Source organism: Polypterus senegalus, chromosome 18, assembly GCF_016835505.1.
Source record: "Polypterus senegalus isolate Bchr_013 chromosome 18, ASM1683550v1, whole genome shotgun sequence".
NCBI lineage: Eukaryota > Metazoa > Chordata > Cladistia > Polypteriformes > Polypteridae > Polypterus > Polypterus senegalus.
This window is the reverse complement of record NC_053171.1, coordinates 51,734,650-51,750,580: the sequence shown is the minus strand read 5'-3', so window position 1 is coordinate 51,750,580 and position 15,931 is coordinate 51,734,650. Positions and strand designations below refer to the sequence as shown.

Here is a 15,931-nt window from a genome sequence, read left to right as displayed (position 1 = left end):
TTCCTAGGCACTGATTTGCTGTGTTGCTGTCATTATAAAGTGACAATGGTCGCTATTGGAAGTTGTGTGGTTGACATTTGTAACATGCCATTGTGTCACTACTCGAGTTTACACGTATTAAAGAAAAACCTTGTCACGAGTGAAGGGGCAGCTAGGAAAAGGGTTTTGCTTTAATAACTCTAATTTAAACCCAAAGCACAACAACGCTGCATGCGTCAAACACGTAAAATACACACGTGCCCCCCGGCCAACAACAGGCGGTAATAACTTAAGTAATACTCATTGTATTGGCCAACAGGCATTTCTGTATCTCCACAAACCTATCTTCGTATGTGTGCTTTGTACTATTAAGATTTCCCAGTTGTGAGTTTTATTTTTATTTCTCCTTCAATGGTTTTTTGGAGTTTTGATTTGAGCACTGACATTCGATAGGACTTTCCACTTCTTTTAAACTTGGTAACCTTTTATGCACAAAGCTAACGGTTTCCCCATAGCAACTATATGTTAGCCACTGCTCAAAATGGTGGCACTCATGGAATATGAACTGGTGTTTAGAATGGTGCAAAAATATTTAAACAACAGTATTTTAAATAATGGTATACACCATGTGAAAATATTCTGTCTGAAATTCTCATCGCTCAAAACCTTCTAAGGGAGCCAGTGAGTAACATCTACCTTATAGCAAAGTCCATGTGTGTTTCTGGTCTCTGATTGGTCAGTTTGGCTTTGGTGACACGGAAGTGCGAGACACATGAGAAGGAGTAAAGACGTAGGAGGCACGCTGAGAGAGTTGCCTTCAAAGATAGGAAGTAGAAAAGCAGTCAGGAGGAGAGCAAGGTACTTCGAAATGGCAAAGTAAACGAAGCAGGCTTTATGGGAATGTGCCCTTACAAAAGCGGTGAAGGTACATGTAGGCCAACAGATAGCAAATATTTATAATCTCCTTCTATTACTTGTCTTTGAAAGGTAATGTGGTTATTGAATATATGCAATTAAATAAGGGGATCATGACAGGAGAAGTTTAGAGATGTCTCATTTTTACAGCTTCTTGGGCTTTAAGCTTGAAAGTCATGATTGACTAGTAGGCCCAAACTGACCATGATGCCGCTTGTGTGACCGTCCAGGCTGTTAATCTTTGGTAAGAATGAAGAACGTCAGTCAGTCAGTTTCCTAATCCACTTAGATCCTGAACAGGGTCACAGGGGTCTGCTGGAGCCTATCTCAGCAGGTATAGGACGCAAGACAGGAACAAATCCTGGTCTGTGCTCCAGTCCATCGCACAGTGAAGATGGTAAGTGAATTCAATGATAACAGTCTTAAGTCTGAGCCTTTAAGTTTGACAATAAATATTCAGTCATTAAAAATGCTTCCAATATCTGCTATCTCAAACACATAGAGAACATCAAGGGGTTCACTCACACAGTTGTCAGACTGAGTGGCTATCGAGTTGTCTGGATATGCCAGTGCTACTGGATCTGGGGTCTTTAATAACCCCGTTTTCCTGTGTGTTATACACCTCTTGAGCAGAAGACAGCTGGGTACCACTAATGTTCTGAGCTGAATTTTCCCCCTCATAGTTCCCTGCAGCCCAAATAGCTGCCATCTCAAGATTTTCTACAACCAACAAGTCAAACTGCACGATGCAACAATACAGTTAGTAAGTTGTAGGTGGAGACCCACAGGTTGAGGAGGTTAATATGCTGGTTGGGACTTCATGACAATTATTAAGATGAGTTCTGTCCACTTTAGGTCACTCATTGAGGGGATGGCATTAATGTATCAAGTTAACATACAGGAGGACACTTTGAAGAATGCAGGGCCTTGATCATCAATGTCTGATCACGCTAAGAAATCTTTCAGAATTTTCACTGCTACTTGTTATGTGCTTTTTTGATTATTTCAGTATCATGAGACCTTATTTTGTGCCCACTTTTTAGATAAGCTTATGGAGGAAACAGAAGAACTGTGCTCCCAAAGAGAACAAAAGGAGGTACTGTACTCGTGCTCTTCTTCTTGGGGCTGAAGTTGCCAGGCTTGGGGTCCTCCTCTGCCTCCGTTGCATATTTCTTACCTTTGTTTTATTTTCCATAAAGTAATGTGCCACACCAAAAGCCTTTTTTTTTTTTACCTGTTATTTATTCTGTGTTGTTTGTAGTGATGGCCAAGAACAACTTTTAGTTGCATGTTATCAAGGAGAACAGAGGTCATAACATTCCTAATACAATTGACTTGAATGTTGACCCAGCTTGAACAACACTAAACACTATTAAAACGCCTGTAAAAAAAAATCTGAAATTACGTGAGTCACACAATCCAAATGTCAGGCTTGTTCACACGTGTGGTTAAATAAGCCACTTTCAGAAAAGCTTCCTGTGCACCAAACAAGACCAACCTGATTCACTGCTCAGTCTTCAGGGTTTTTCAAAGGCTGTTTGTGAACCTCCACGTTTGAACTGACCTGCTTGTTGATTGTTATTAGTCCTCCCCACACCATCTGAGGCAATGGCAGTGCGTCACCACCGATCTCTGATGCCTGCTGCTGTGGAAGCTTTCTGGAGACGCATGCCTCCAAGTTTTTCCACTGCTTGGTGCCAGATTTCTTTAGGTCTGCCAAGGTTCCTTTTCCCTTGCAGTGCCCAATGGATGGCTGTCCTTCAGAGAGAGTTGGATGTCATTCGACAGACATGTCCCAGCCATCTCCATTGACGCAACAGTTCGACATCTGTGATGTTTGTCCTGAAGTCTCCGTTTAAGATGGAGTTTGACCAGAAGTTCCAGATTATTCAGCGCAAACATTTAGTCTGGAATATTTCAAGTATTCTTTTAATGGAGGCAGTGGTCTTCTAGCATCATGAGCCATGCAGGAGGACGGTAACCATGTTGCTCTTAAATATCTTGATCTTAGTGAAGATACTCAGGTTGTCGGATCTACTTGTTAAAAGACTTCAGATTTGCACAAACACAAGGCCTGTTTATGTTTTCACCTGCTTATCTCTAACTTTTAATCTCTAATGGTACTCTGGTACTCTAATGGTGACCTGAAGTGAAGCACCATGGTAGCCAGTGAATGAGTGATTACTGGGAAGGACAGACCAGTAAATGAAGCGGGAAGGTGGGTCTTCAATTCAAAAGCACAGTTCAGTTTGAATGAGCTTCACTGTCATGCATGAGAACATTTATTTAGTAACTAGCCAACCCGCGGCGTACCATACGCCGCATAATCAGGCTGGTTTTTTAATAATTTTTAAGCACTGGGAGAAAATTAACATTTGAAAAATCAGTAATGTAATAAATCAGCAAGAAAAGCAACATTGTAACAATGCACAGAACGAACTAACACAGAATCGTCTGTGACTGAAAACTGGCGGACCGCAATCGGAAGAATGATCAGTTGTCCAGGGCGGAGGTCATGGTGATGTGCTTTCACAGTGACAGCGTCCATAAGTCCCCTGTATTGCTCTACACGCAAATCTTGTTGATGTGAGCGAAGGTAATGTAGACGCACTCCTTCTGTTCTGACATATGCGTCAACAATGTATTACTGGAACAGTTTGCCACTGGAATGCAAGACACTAAATGAAGATCTCATGGCAAGCCTGAAAGCATAAAATTGGAGCTGTGTGACTCGCGTTCTTTTCGCGCTTCGCTTTTCCTCAACATGGGCTAATTGTATGTGCCAGCCTGGATCTCCATAAGGGAATAGCAGTGGATAAACTATGGGGTCACAGTTCATATTGAGAACAGAGATACGCTTGCAAGCATCTCCCCTTGGATATATGCAAATGTCTCGTTGTGCAGGTGGTTCCCCGTCTTCACCTACAAACATAGCTGCAACATCAGTTTGACGGGATGGGGCATTATACCTTCTCATATCCAGACCTGGATTTTCCATGAAAACCATTTGTACAGCAGTAACAGGGTTACCGTGAGTGATAATGTCATGCATTTGCATGTAAGACTCTGCGAAGGGATTAACCTGTCGTATCATGTTGTCTAGTTGAAGCAACAAAATATCACTGCAAGCACATTTACATTGATTTTGCAAACGGTGACTGGTAGCCTCAGCAGAATCGAAGATATATAGCTGACCGTATTGTGGTGACATGTCAGGATTGTTATATAAAGGAGAGACCTGGTGATAAATTTGACTGTGGATTCTGAAAGCATACGGTCCTTGTCCAGATGGTTGAGCGATATGTGCGCCCATTGACGCGAAAGCTAAAGCAGAGTTGTATTCCCTGATATGATCACAGTAATTTCGGGACAGCGGGTTCTTGCCAGTTAAGAGGTCTTCTAATAAAAGAAGGGGTTTGGATAGCGGTGGCAAAGACACCTTGCCGGCATGACAACACTTAGTGTAATGTCCGGATTTGTTGGCCTCTGCTGGCCAATGAAGAGCATTGCAAGAAGCACATAGTGCGTAGGAAGGCCAATGTTATGTTCTTGGACGTGAAAGGCGGTATCTTCTTGAAAAGCTGCAGAAAAGTGAATGTGATGTTTGTGCATGAACGATTTAGTGCTGTGTTGACACTGAAGGGAAGTGGAATGAGTTGTGTCGAAGCATTGCTGGCAATGTTCACATTGCATAATTCGTTCAATGGAGTGTGTTTTTAAATGCATGTTGAGAAATCTCTGCACTCGGAACGTTTTTGAACAAATCGTGCATTCAAAGATCTGTTTGGAATGTGTTTGCTCAGTGGAGTGTGTGTTTAAATGTGCTTTGAGATATTTCTGGCGTGTGAAGGTTTTGGAGTAGTGTTGACGCTGAAAAGAATTCATCAGGGAATGTGTTTTGAGATGGTTAGTAAGGTATCTGCGTGCGTGAAAATGTTTGTCGCAAATTTTGCATTCAAATCTTTGTGTTGAATGGATCTGCATATGGTTGTGGAGATCCATCTCACCTGTGAAGTCCTCGGTACAAAATGTGCAATTGAAGGTGAGAGTGGAATGAGTTCGTAAGTGTTTATTGAGAGCGAGTTGTCTAAGCATTGTTGGCAATGTTCACATTGCATCATTCAGTTAGTGTTGTGTTTTTTCAAATGTGCGTTCAGATATCTGTGCACTCTGAAGCTTTTGGAACAAAAGGTGCATTGAAAGTCCTGTGTGGAATGCGTGTGTTTAGAGGAGGGTGTCTTTAAATGTTTTTCAGGAAGAGGAGAGTGGGCAGGGGACGTCACATTAGTGTGGCGAGCAAGTGGGTGTGCACATACCGACAGAGTCAAAAGATGTCACCAGAAGGTAATCACGTGGGTATTTGAGAGGCATGAGAACCTCGTAATGCCCATGTTGCAAAGGACCACTAAAGAGCAGGGATATGAAGAGACTCTGGGCCGGATTGTAAACTCGAAGAGAGGCATGAGGACGTTCTTGGAAGTAAATGCTGATAGTAGCTGGAAGGATTTGGGACATTGCCACAATTTCTGCCTCGCCACCATAGACTCCGGACGTATTCATGTAATCAGCGTATTGTTGAGCAGACTGTATAACAATGCCTCTGTGACTAAGAACAACGGACACCACGTCACCGAAGTTATCCCAATGTTGGCAAACAAAGCTAAGAGCCATGTCACGAAGTTTGAGAGCAACAGTTTCGTCAATGACATTTCTTCAAAAAAACCCGACTGACAGAAACAAACAGTTACCTGAAGCAGGAAATTTGTATAACATTGAAAGAAGTGTTGTTTCCATGAAATACATTTGAAGCGGTAGCCATGGAGGGCAAAAGAATAGTCAGATTGGCTCACAGCTGGGTTTGGACCGCAGCACAGACCAAATGGAGTGAGTATGTGTTTGATGAGCTGTTTGATTTGGCGGGCAGTGGTCTGAGGTGCGTTCCTGAGCACGTGGGAGGAGGGGTAGAGTTTCTCGGCGGGGCTTCGTTGTTCCTTTCGCATGGTTTTTCATGGTGGACGCGGTCGGGTGTCGAAACCGAGAATAATGAAAAGTCAACGTGGCTTAGACGTGCATGTGGACTCCTAGCACAGATGAAAGGGGCTAACTGGGTGGTCGGTGAGTTTTTGCGTCCGGGCACATGGGCAGGCAGTGTGAATGCCTAGAGAGCGAGGGTAGACGCAGACCGGTGAAAAAGGAGTGTTGGTGGGCAGGGAAACATGTTCCGTATTTCTGCAGGAGCATCTAAGAAGACGCATGTTTGTCGCGGATGCGAATTGCTATATGTAGCGTGTAAAACAGTTTGCTATGTTGCACGCGGTTGTGCGTCGTAACCGAAAACTCGGTTTTTAAAGACTGCTTACTTCATTGTGTTTTAACCTCAGTTGTAAAGGATTGTTTTAAAGATCCCATGGGATACCCCTCGCAAACCGTTTCACACGCTGCATATGGCGATTCACCTCCGCGAGAAACATGCCTCTATGAACAGTCAACGTGCAGGTGCATGTGGCCTCTACGACAGACGAATATAAATGACGCTGTTTCTTCTGTGTCAAGTTGGTGGGCGTGGCTCTGCGAGTTGTCGTCGTATCCAATGGTCTTGGAGTTGGTGGGCGTGGCTCCATCCTGCGTGCGCCATAGGTGTCTTACTTGTCGGCGGCTCAGTGAATCCACGCCCCTTCCGGCGTGCTTTCCATGGTTGTCTTGCCTTAGAGAATTATATATATAGATATTGCATTTTAGCCCAAACTCTTGAGACTTGGTGAGCATACGGTTGAATGCCTGGCATTTGGATTATGTAACACAAGTAATTGGAGGTTTTTCTGGCATTTTGATATTGTTTGCTGTTGTTCCGACTCTGTCTCCATTAAACCGCATTGTATCAGCAGTTTTGTGATCTTTGACCCCTGCAAACAAGAGAGTTAAGCATCAGAATGATTTTGGGTGAATATTCCGTTAAAGCAAGAGTTTCCAAACTTTTTTCGGCCGCAGATCCCATTACCAAAAACTTTTAAAACCGTCGACCCCCAAATTAATAAATTTGTCCAGTACTCGATATTAAATATTTCACTAGATATCAAACCTTTCATTTTAATCACTTGTAATTAATGATTGAAAAAGATAAAAGAACTACGGAATAGGGCATTATCTTGTGCAACATTTAATATCGAGACCTGCACTAACAAAAATTAAAGCAAAAAAATACAAGCAGCGTTTTTTTACACTTTTGACATTTATGAAATAAATATGTAAATTCAAAATAAGTGCAAATAGTCCAAGCTGTACTGTCTGCATTTCTTTTTTGGTTCAGTTATACAGTATTATTATCTGAAGAAATAAAAACTTTTATTAACAAACAATTTTGACAGCCCCTGTGATAAAAAAAAACAAAGTATGTACTTACTTGAAAGAGAGGATTTTTGTTCAAACTCAAATAAATACACTGTGTTCTCTGATTTTCTTTTTCGTAGTACTGCTCCTCAATAAATAATTATATTCAAAGTTCAAATCACAAATAAGTACATGTCACATCAAACAAACCAATTTCTAGTGTTTTATGAAAGCATGACCATACAAGACTGATAGATTCTGCTAATATCAAATATCCGTCATCTCGTCCCACTGCGAGCAAATAAGACAATGCACAGACATGTTTGTGCTACATGTATTTTCATGCATTCTTATGTGTGACTCTTTTAATGACACATTTTACCTTTTCATTCGCAAGTTTGGTATGTAATGTGTTTTTATCAAAAAAGTGTTTTTTTTAATTATTTTTCTTCTTAATTAGGTACCTATTGGAATCATAGATATTTTGAAGTAACAAACAAATAGCAGTAGTAAAGGGGTCTATTTTTGCTATTGTTGACCCCCATATTTTTTTATTGAAACTATCGACCCCTAGAAAGTTCAAATCGACCCCAGGGGGTCGATATCGACCACTTTGGGAACTCTTGCTTTAAAGTCTTGAACCTGTATTGGCAGAAGCACACTGCTCAAAGAAGGCACTCGGACCTCAGGATGCCTTATTGCGTGATGTACCCACAAGTCTCAGTTCAAATGAAATGAGCACCCAGCAATGGGGCCATCTTACTTTTATTTGCAGTTCTTATCAAGAGTTCATACCTCTCTGACTCCAAACTTCCCGTTACCTTGGTCCTGCCTCTAAATAGTACCACCAGTATTTCCCAGCCTAATCAGCATAGCACTCAGTCTTATCCATAATGGCCACTTGACAGGCCTTCTCCCCACCTTGAACCCATCCAGTTCCTGCCACCATTATCTCCAGCCCTCAGCTCACATTCACCACCTGGAAAAAGAGGTGGTTGCTTGCCTGTCAGCCTCTCTCTACATACCTGACCTTGACTTATGAAATATTGGTAGTTTCCAGTGTGGACATCTACAGGTGGGCACCGCCACCCCAACCTGGCACAGACGGATGCAGAGGCACAACTCCAAAGAACACAGGGCTTTTACTGTTTTTTTCCCTTGAGGGAAACATCTTCCCCATCTCCCACAAGCACAACAACACAGTCCAAAGCACAAGCACAATACTCAATACAATTCTTCTCCTTTTCTTTCTTCTTCTTTTTCTCCTCCACTCCTCCCAGCAAGCTTCGTCTCCCCCCTCCTGACTCTGGCTCACCGAGTAGGGTCTGCTTGCTCCTTATATAAGGCACCTGGAAGCGCGTCAGGTTTTTGATGATCTATTTCCGGGTGTGGCGGAAGAACTGCCCATGAGGGCTCAGCAGCAACTGCAGCACCCCCTGGTGGCGCCTACTACCCCAACTCTCACGGAGCCCTGTGGGAGTCGTAGGCACCTCTGCCGTCTAGCACTCCGGGGGAGGTAACGCTCTATCCATGTTTACTTCCCTGATCTTCCCAGCGTGAAGGCGTCCCAGCGGCCCCGGCAGTCCGACACACCAGCTTGCTAAGAAAAATAAAAATCTACAGGCACAGGCCATTTTGTGATTTAACCCTTGCTATTCTAACGTGCACTAAGATGTAATTCCTATTTTCATATATGCTCGTGGTTCTCTTTAAATATATGCAAATCATCAAGTTTAAGAATATCCTTTTCTATAAACATTTCCTGTAGTACCTCTTATTGTGGTCCTTGCTGGCTTGATTAAGCTATTCCACTGCACAAAAGAATGAGGCAGACACCAGTATCCAAAGGGTTAATGGAGGTTGTCCAGTACTTGAAGAGGAACCAAACCACTGGCAGCACTCAGTTTATGATACACTAGCTTGGGTTCCCCATGAAGCTTCAAAGGCCACATGGAAGAGGACTTCCAGTCTAGGCCGCCAGTGCTGCATGCCAGTGAGGAACAGATCACTTCAAGTGCTGCGTTTGTCCTGTGTCCCTGTGTTTTCTGTTGGGTGACAGTCCAATACCATTTATAAATGTTCACTGCGCTCTTTCATAAACTCTAGTGCTGCCATCTGTTGTGCTAGAAGCAAATGTATGGAGTGGCCATTTTGGTTTCCTTGAATGTCTCCTGGGAAATACATAGATACAGCAGATAGCACTTTATTTGCCCCAAGGATGAAACTCATGTTTTTACAGAAGCTCAAAAGAGGTTTTAACAAACAGACCAAACAACCCCCTGAAACATACAGAAGAATTCCAAAAAAGAGCAAAAACCTGACTTGGCCAAAGATAAAAGAGCAGTCCCAGTCCCAATTGTTATGATGTCAGAGGGCAACTAGAACATTTTCAGGAGGTTTCCTGAAATGCTTTTTTAATACATTTAGTAAACACAATTTGACTCTAGTAGTAAATGGCCACTTGAGTAATGTGCACTAATGGCAATTCTGTGACTTGAGCAGAGGCTGGAGAAGCTGAATCAGGTTCTAGAGGAAGAGAAGCAGCAGTTTGAGGAGGTGGTGCAAGAGCTGAGAATCGAGCAGGAGCAAATAAAACGGTAAACCTTTGTCAACTCTTCTTTTTTTATGTCTTTCATCACTCAGTATCTTTGAATCTACTTTTTTATTGTTTTCACAATGGTGGAGGGAGGGCTCCATGTCAATTAGCACATGCAAGTGAGTACATTACCATTGTCGGCACTTGTGACAACAAGGACCCTGTAATGGTAGCTCAGTGGCTAGTGCTGCAGATCTACAGCTCCGGGGACCTGCATGTAGTTTTCATCGGTTTTCACCCACATCCATGCAGACCTGCATGTTAGGTGAACTGGTGAGCCTTAAGGGTGCCCTGTATGGGTGCCTGCTGGATCCATGTAACCCCAGAATGGAAAGGGCTGAGGTGAAAAAAAGACTTGGTAGGTACATATTTGAACATTTTCTCCCCATATTCTGCTTCCTTGTTAAGACCAGGAGGAGCACATGAATGGCACCCACATTGCAGGGTTTACTTTTGAATTTGCGTACCTGGTGCCACTGTGGGTAGTTGTCCATTCTTGGTGTGGTTTTGGCACATTCACCACTCCAGTGTTCATGTGGGTTTCCTTTGTAAGGTCTCAATTAGAGATTCAACTAATTGTGTGGGAGAGTGTCCTATTGTGTAGCCTTCTGCAAAGCACTGCCATCCTAGCCAAGGTTTTGTATTTTACATACTAATTGTGGACTATGACCCGGACACAGACAGGCAGACATCCTGTTGTCACCCAACACACTTTTATTTTCCCTAATATTTACACAGTTCAGTGCTCGTAAACCCCCAGAGTCCCCAGAGTCCTGGCCAACACCACACAATGCCTTCACTCTTCAGGCCGCCTCCACGTCTCCTTCCAGACCTTGTCTCCTTCTCCTCCCAACTCCAGCCCCAAATGAAGGGAGGCAGCCCTTTTTATCCACACCCAGATGTACTCCAGGTGCTTCCCGGCAATCTCACGCCCCCGTGTGGTGGAAGTGCCGGCTGTATCCCCGGAAGCACTCTGGGTGTCCCTGCTCCTCTTCCCCCCCAGCACTTCCTGGTGTGGCAGAAGTGCTGAGGTCCAGGGCTCTCCAAGGCATCCCGGCTGGGTCGTCCCCCCAGCCATCTGCGACATAATGGTGTTTGCACCATTAATCTTCTTAATGGATAGAAGCAGCTTCAGGCTAGCAATACCTTAAAACAAGGATCACTAGTTTAACACAAGGAGGCAATTCCCGATGAGTTGAAATATACACTGTCCAGGTATTTCTAAACCAGAGCCTTCATTGTGAAGTAACAGTCGGGTCAGCCTGTCATCTTCTCTTTGCTCACTCATTGTCTTGTCTTCCTGTCTCTGGGAACATAGGTGTGCATCCAGGTTCAGATTTCAACCATAATGCTCCATGCTGTCTAGCTACACTGGTTTGTGAAGGTGCTGCAGATGCAGTTCAAGGGCCTCATACTCAGGACAGACTGTCCAATGCCAGTCAGAAAGTCCTCCATGCCTTTGCCTTTGCTGGAGCCTGCACACCAGACAGCACAAAGCTGACTCCTGAGAAGTTATAGAGGCTTTGGAAGTTAAGAATCTCTGGCTGTTCACCAATAAAAGTGTTCCAGTTTGTTTACTGGGCTTCTGTTTGGATTATCATGTCATGGGGAGCCGTCAACTCTAGGATGAAAGCTATGTGAAGCCTGTGACTGGACTGCAGTGTTACCCACAATCCTCAAGTGCTGTCCAACTGCATGCATAGCTGCTCCTTTGGAATTTAATCCCAATGTGAGAAGTTAGCTTTACATGCCTGCCACTGCTTCTCGCATCCTTCACATTCAATCAGACCGCTCTGTCAAAGGGAGCCAGTTTTAGGTAGTTTTGGGTCCATTGTGTTTTGAGGACTGTAATGATGGTGCTTCATTATTCTTGACAGTGAGCTAAACCTGACAGCCCAGTCTCTGTGTGCAGTGGAAGCTGAGAAGGAGCAGCTGCATTGCTTGACGGAGTCGCTGCAGAAAACACTGGAGGTGAGTAAGCTGTGGAATTAAGTGAGGTGGGGTCTAAAGAACAACAAACTTCAAAGAACTTGAGTGGGCTTTCCACTCTCACAGTCGTCCTGCATGATGATGGTAGCCTTCACCTTTTTTGTTTTACTTTTGGGCTAGGCCTGCTTGCCTAACTGACATTTTTTTAATGGTGTGTTCAGTGGCAGCTAAGTGTTTTAAGGAGGTAAGAGCGTTAAATGCCTTCTACAAAAGTCTGTTCCTCCTCCTCCTCCTCCAAAGCAGCAGATAAATTAAAGAGAGACTCAATAAAAATACCCACTTAGCTTGTTGAATGGCCAATACATTTGGGCAGCATGGTGGCATTTCTTCTGGGTTCATGTCCCAGGTCCTTCCTATTATGAACCACATTTATTTTTTCTGGCAATGACACCTGATCTACCTTGTAATAATGTTATTTATGGTCAGTTAGTATTTCAGTTGTATGCACTGCCTTATGAAAGTTCTGAATTGTTTTTTTGTTGGTATTTGAAGATACTGTGTTGCCATTTTGTTTTTATTTGAACATCACTGTTTTGGTACTTGATCCTGCTTTGTTTTCTTTTTCAAATTATAGTTTTGCCTTTCCCTTGGGGTTTAGTAGCCAAATCTGTTGCCTTCCTGGTTTTCATTCTTGCCCGCCAGTTGACTTTTTTCTTCTTAACCTGTAAGCTGCTCTTTTTCCCTGACGTCCTGAGTGGAGTTTGCGTGTTCTCCCTTTATTAGATAAATTGGTGAGGCTAAATTGGCCCGTGTGTGTGTGTGTTTGTGTGGTCAGCCTGTGATGGCACGCAGGCCTCCCTTCCAGGGACTCTTCCTGCTTTGCACTCGATGGGCTTCAGCTGTCCTGCGGCCCTGCCTTGGATAAGTAGGTTAGGAATATGGATGGATGGTCATTAAGGTCCACATGCGAGAAGCCCAGACGTCCCTAAGCACAAAAGCCCCAAACAATGACTCAAAAATGCCCTCTAGAGAGGGAACTACCATCAAACCCCAACTAAAAACAAAAACAGCATTAAAGAATCCATACAAAATGAAAATATTCCATCCAGTTTCCAATCCGTTGAATCCGAAAACAGGGTCACGGGGGTCTGCTGGAGCCAATCCCAGCCAACACAGGGCGCAAGGCAGGAACAAACCCCAGGCAGGGCGCCAGTCCACCCCAGGGCACACACACACACCAAGCACACATTAGGGGCAATTTAGAATCGCCAATCCACCTAACCTGCATGTCTTTGGACTGTGGGAGGAAACCCACGCAGACACGGGGAGAACATGCAAACTCCACGCAGGGAGGACCCAGGAAGCGAACCCGGGTCTCCCAACTGCGAGGCAGCAGCGCTACCACTGCGCCACCGTGCCGTCCAAATGAAAATATTAATTTTAATAAAAAATAAGGCCTGTGGAGCACAAAGGCACAGAGGGCAATGCCTTCCAAATAGGCATCGGAGTCAAATTCACAAAGCCAGTTCAGGATCGAGAGAATATCTTTACTGACACATGTGTGGAGTCACCACAGTACCAGGAATGAGATGGCTGAATTACAGCTGCTGATTACACTTCATAAATACGGTCAATTACAGGATTACATGATTAGTGAGCATTTGTCATGTCATTGAAAGTTACAGATAAATGGACCCTTGGAGTCAGGCCTACTGCTCTCCTTGATTGTGCTGGTTTTCTTATCAATACTTGGCCTTGTATAAAACTAACAGTGGACCAGAGATCACAGAATAAGAGGCTTTAATTAAAATGGTTCCTAAGAGTGCTAAGGACAAAAGTTAACAGTAAAAAATAATCACTTTATAATGAAAGACTGACCATAATATTTAACAGTCAAAATCAACTCTGACTTAGGCAGTCACAAAAGCAAACTCAAGTCCCAGTACAAAATCAAAGAATGGTCAAACATCTGAGCTCAGAGGTCAAAAATCCAGGAATCTCACAAAAAAGCACAGAAATAACTTAAGAGAAACTCTCCAAGCACCTAACGCATTCACAATGATCTGCAAAGGACTTCCCTCAGTGTTTATAGGGCTCAGGGCAGCCCCTTGATGGTAATGGGTAGGTGGTCCCACCTACAAAACACAAGAAACATAATTAAAGACGCCTAAAAGTAAAGAAACTAAATAATCAGCAATGTTAACATAATAAACAATGAACAATATAGACTTAAAAACTGCATTTTAACCCCAGCCAGGGAAACAACCATGGCTAAAATACAAGCCCCAATTCTTTTCAGTTCAAGTTAAGCAGGGGGTATGTTGTTGTCAACTGACAAAGCTTATCTCGGGATTTCTCAGATTTATGCATGGTGTGAGGCTGCTGTGAAAATATGCACAGCTTTACGGCAAACTTCATTTTATCCATCTCGGCATGAGCGTGCATGCACACTGTTTATACACAAGGCCCTTGTAGTGATTTAAAGGTGTTGCACGGTTACAATTTTACAGAACTTGAAACAAGTAAAGCAGAGAGTGCTAACTGGTGGAAGGGAGATGAATCTGTGTATAGCATTGGTCAGCAGAACTTGCCAGTAGCTTACTGAACATACTCCATTGGTAGAACAGAGCCTAATGCATACTGTATAAGGTATTGGTCTGTAGAAACGTCTCCGAGTCCTCCAAAGATGGGCATGAAATGTGAACAGCATATAATGTCTTGGAGTGACCATCATCAACGAACTGAAGTAGGCCCCAGCGCCTCTACTTCCTTGGACATCTGAAGACAGCTAGCATTTCTCTTCTCTGTTCTCAGCAACAAGTGCAGAGTGAAGTCCCTCCTTATAATTCTCCCTGATAGAACACCTGCTTGGCTCACTACAGAGGGGGGTGATGGCTGCACAGAATATGAGCAGCACCCGGCTGCCTTCTATTCTGGACATACACAACACAGGCCAACAGGATTATGGAAGATCTCTGCCGTCCTGCATGGTTGCTTTTCTCTCTTCCACTTTGGCAATCACATCATTAGATTTAGAAACCTTTTCTACACACAGAACATAAGGTTACCGAACAGCCATTAATAAGAAAGAATACCGCAACATAACTAATGGTATGTATTGAAAACTTGACCAACCATCCATCCATCTTCATAGTCTGCTTACCCAGGGCAGGGCAGCAAGGCAGCTGGAACCTATGCCAGCAATAAATGGGCACAACCCAGGAAAAACCCTTAGATGAACTGCCAGTCCATTGCAGGGTGAACTTCACACACTAGAGCAAATTTAGCAGCGCCAATCCATGTTTATATTTTATATAATTATATATTGTGACAGATAGGGGGCGCTATCGCTCCCTTGAACCCTCAGATCAAACTCCAGACACCGGGTAAAAGTCCAATAAGTTGACTTTTTATTATTCAGCAGTGCACAAAGCACCCTCCTCTCCACAATACTCACTAAATACAATCACTAATCAATAATAAACTCTCCACCACTCCCAGACGCGTTGCCACCCTTCCACCCAGCTCAGCTCAACGTCTGGGGATTTCCCACAGTCCTTTATAGTCCTCGACCCGGGAAGTGTTTCGCCCTCTCAGTCCATGTGACTATGAACACTTCCGGGTCAGATAAAAAATCCTTTTTCTTCACCCCGGAAGCACGTCATTCCTCTTGTCCATGTGACTCGGACGTACTTCTGGAGCGTAGGGCAAATATTCTTTGCTCCTCCCTGCAGCTCCATCTAGTGGCCCCTGTGGTATCCAGCAGGGCTGTGGATGAAACCTCCATGGTCCATAATTCCCTGCTGGCATTCGTGGGACCTCCATGCTGCAGGGAGGGCTCCACCTGGCGGCCTGGGGGTATTGGCCGGGATGACTGGCCGGCCATATTCCACTATGTGTATATATATATATATATATATATATATATATATATACTTTTATTTATTTTTTGTATTTTGTCAGCTGTTTTAAGGAAACATACAACTAAGAGTCTCGTATTGCGGGAAGGTGGTATTTAAGTAAAATATATTAGTAGTAGTATTACTGTGAACATATAACAATAACATTGACGTTAATGTTGACCTTGGCCACTTTTTTGGTGATCAGTATGTGTTAAGTCCAGAAGGAGCCTTTATTAACATCTTATGACATAAGAGTGTGTGACTAATAGGTATATTATGGGTA

The 15,931-nt window shown here is 43.5% G+C and overlaps 1 protein-coding gene across 2 annotated transcripts in view; it reads left to right on the top strand.

The window, feature by feature from the left end:
- plekhd1 (pleckstrin homology domain containing, family D (with coiled-coil domains) member 1) overlaps window positions 1-15,931 on the top strand; it is a 91,436-nt gene that overhangs the window by 32,646 nt on the left and 42,859 nt on the right. For both annotated transcript variants that reach the window (XM_039741749.1, XM_039741750.1), the window contains exons 6-8: window positions 1,938-1,990; window positions 9,724-9,818; window positions 11,695-11,788. In XM_039741749.1, coding sequence (XP_039597683.1) covers window positions 1,938-1,990; window positions 9,724-9,818; window positions 11,695-11,788 — 242 coding nt within the window. The remainder of the gene's footprint in view (window positions 1-1,937; window positions 1,991-9,723; window positions 9,819-11,694; window positions 11,789-15,931) is intronic.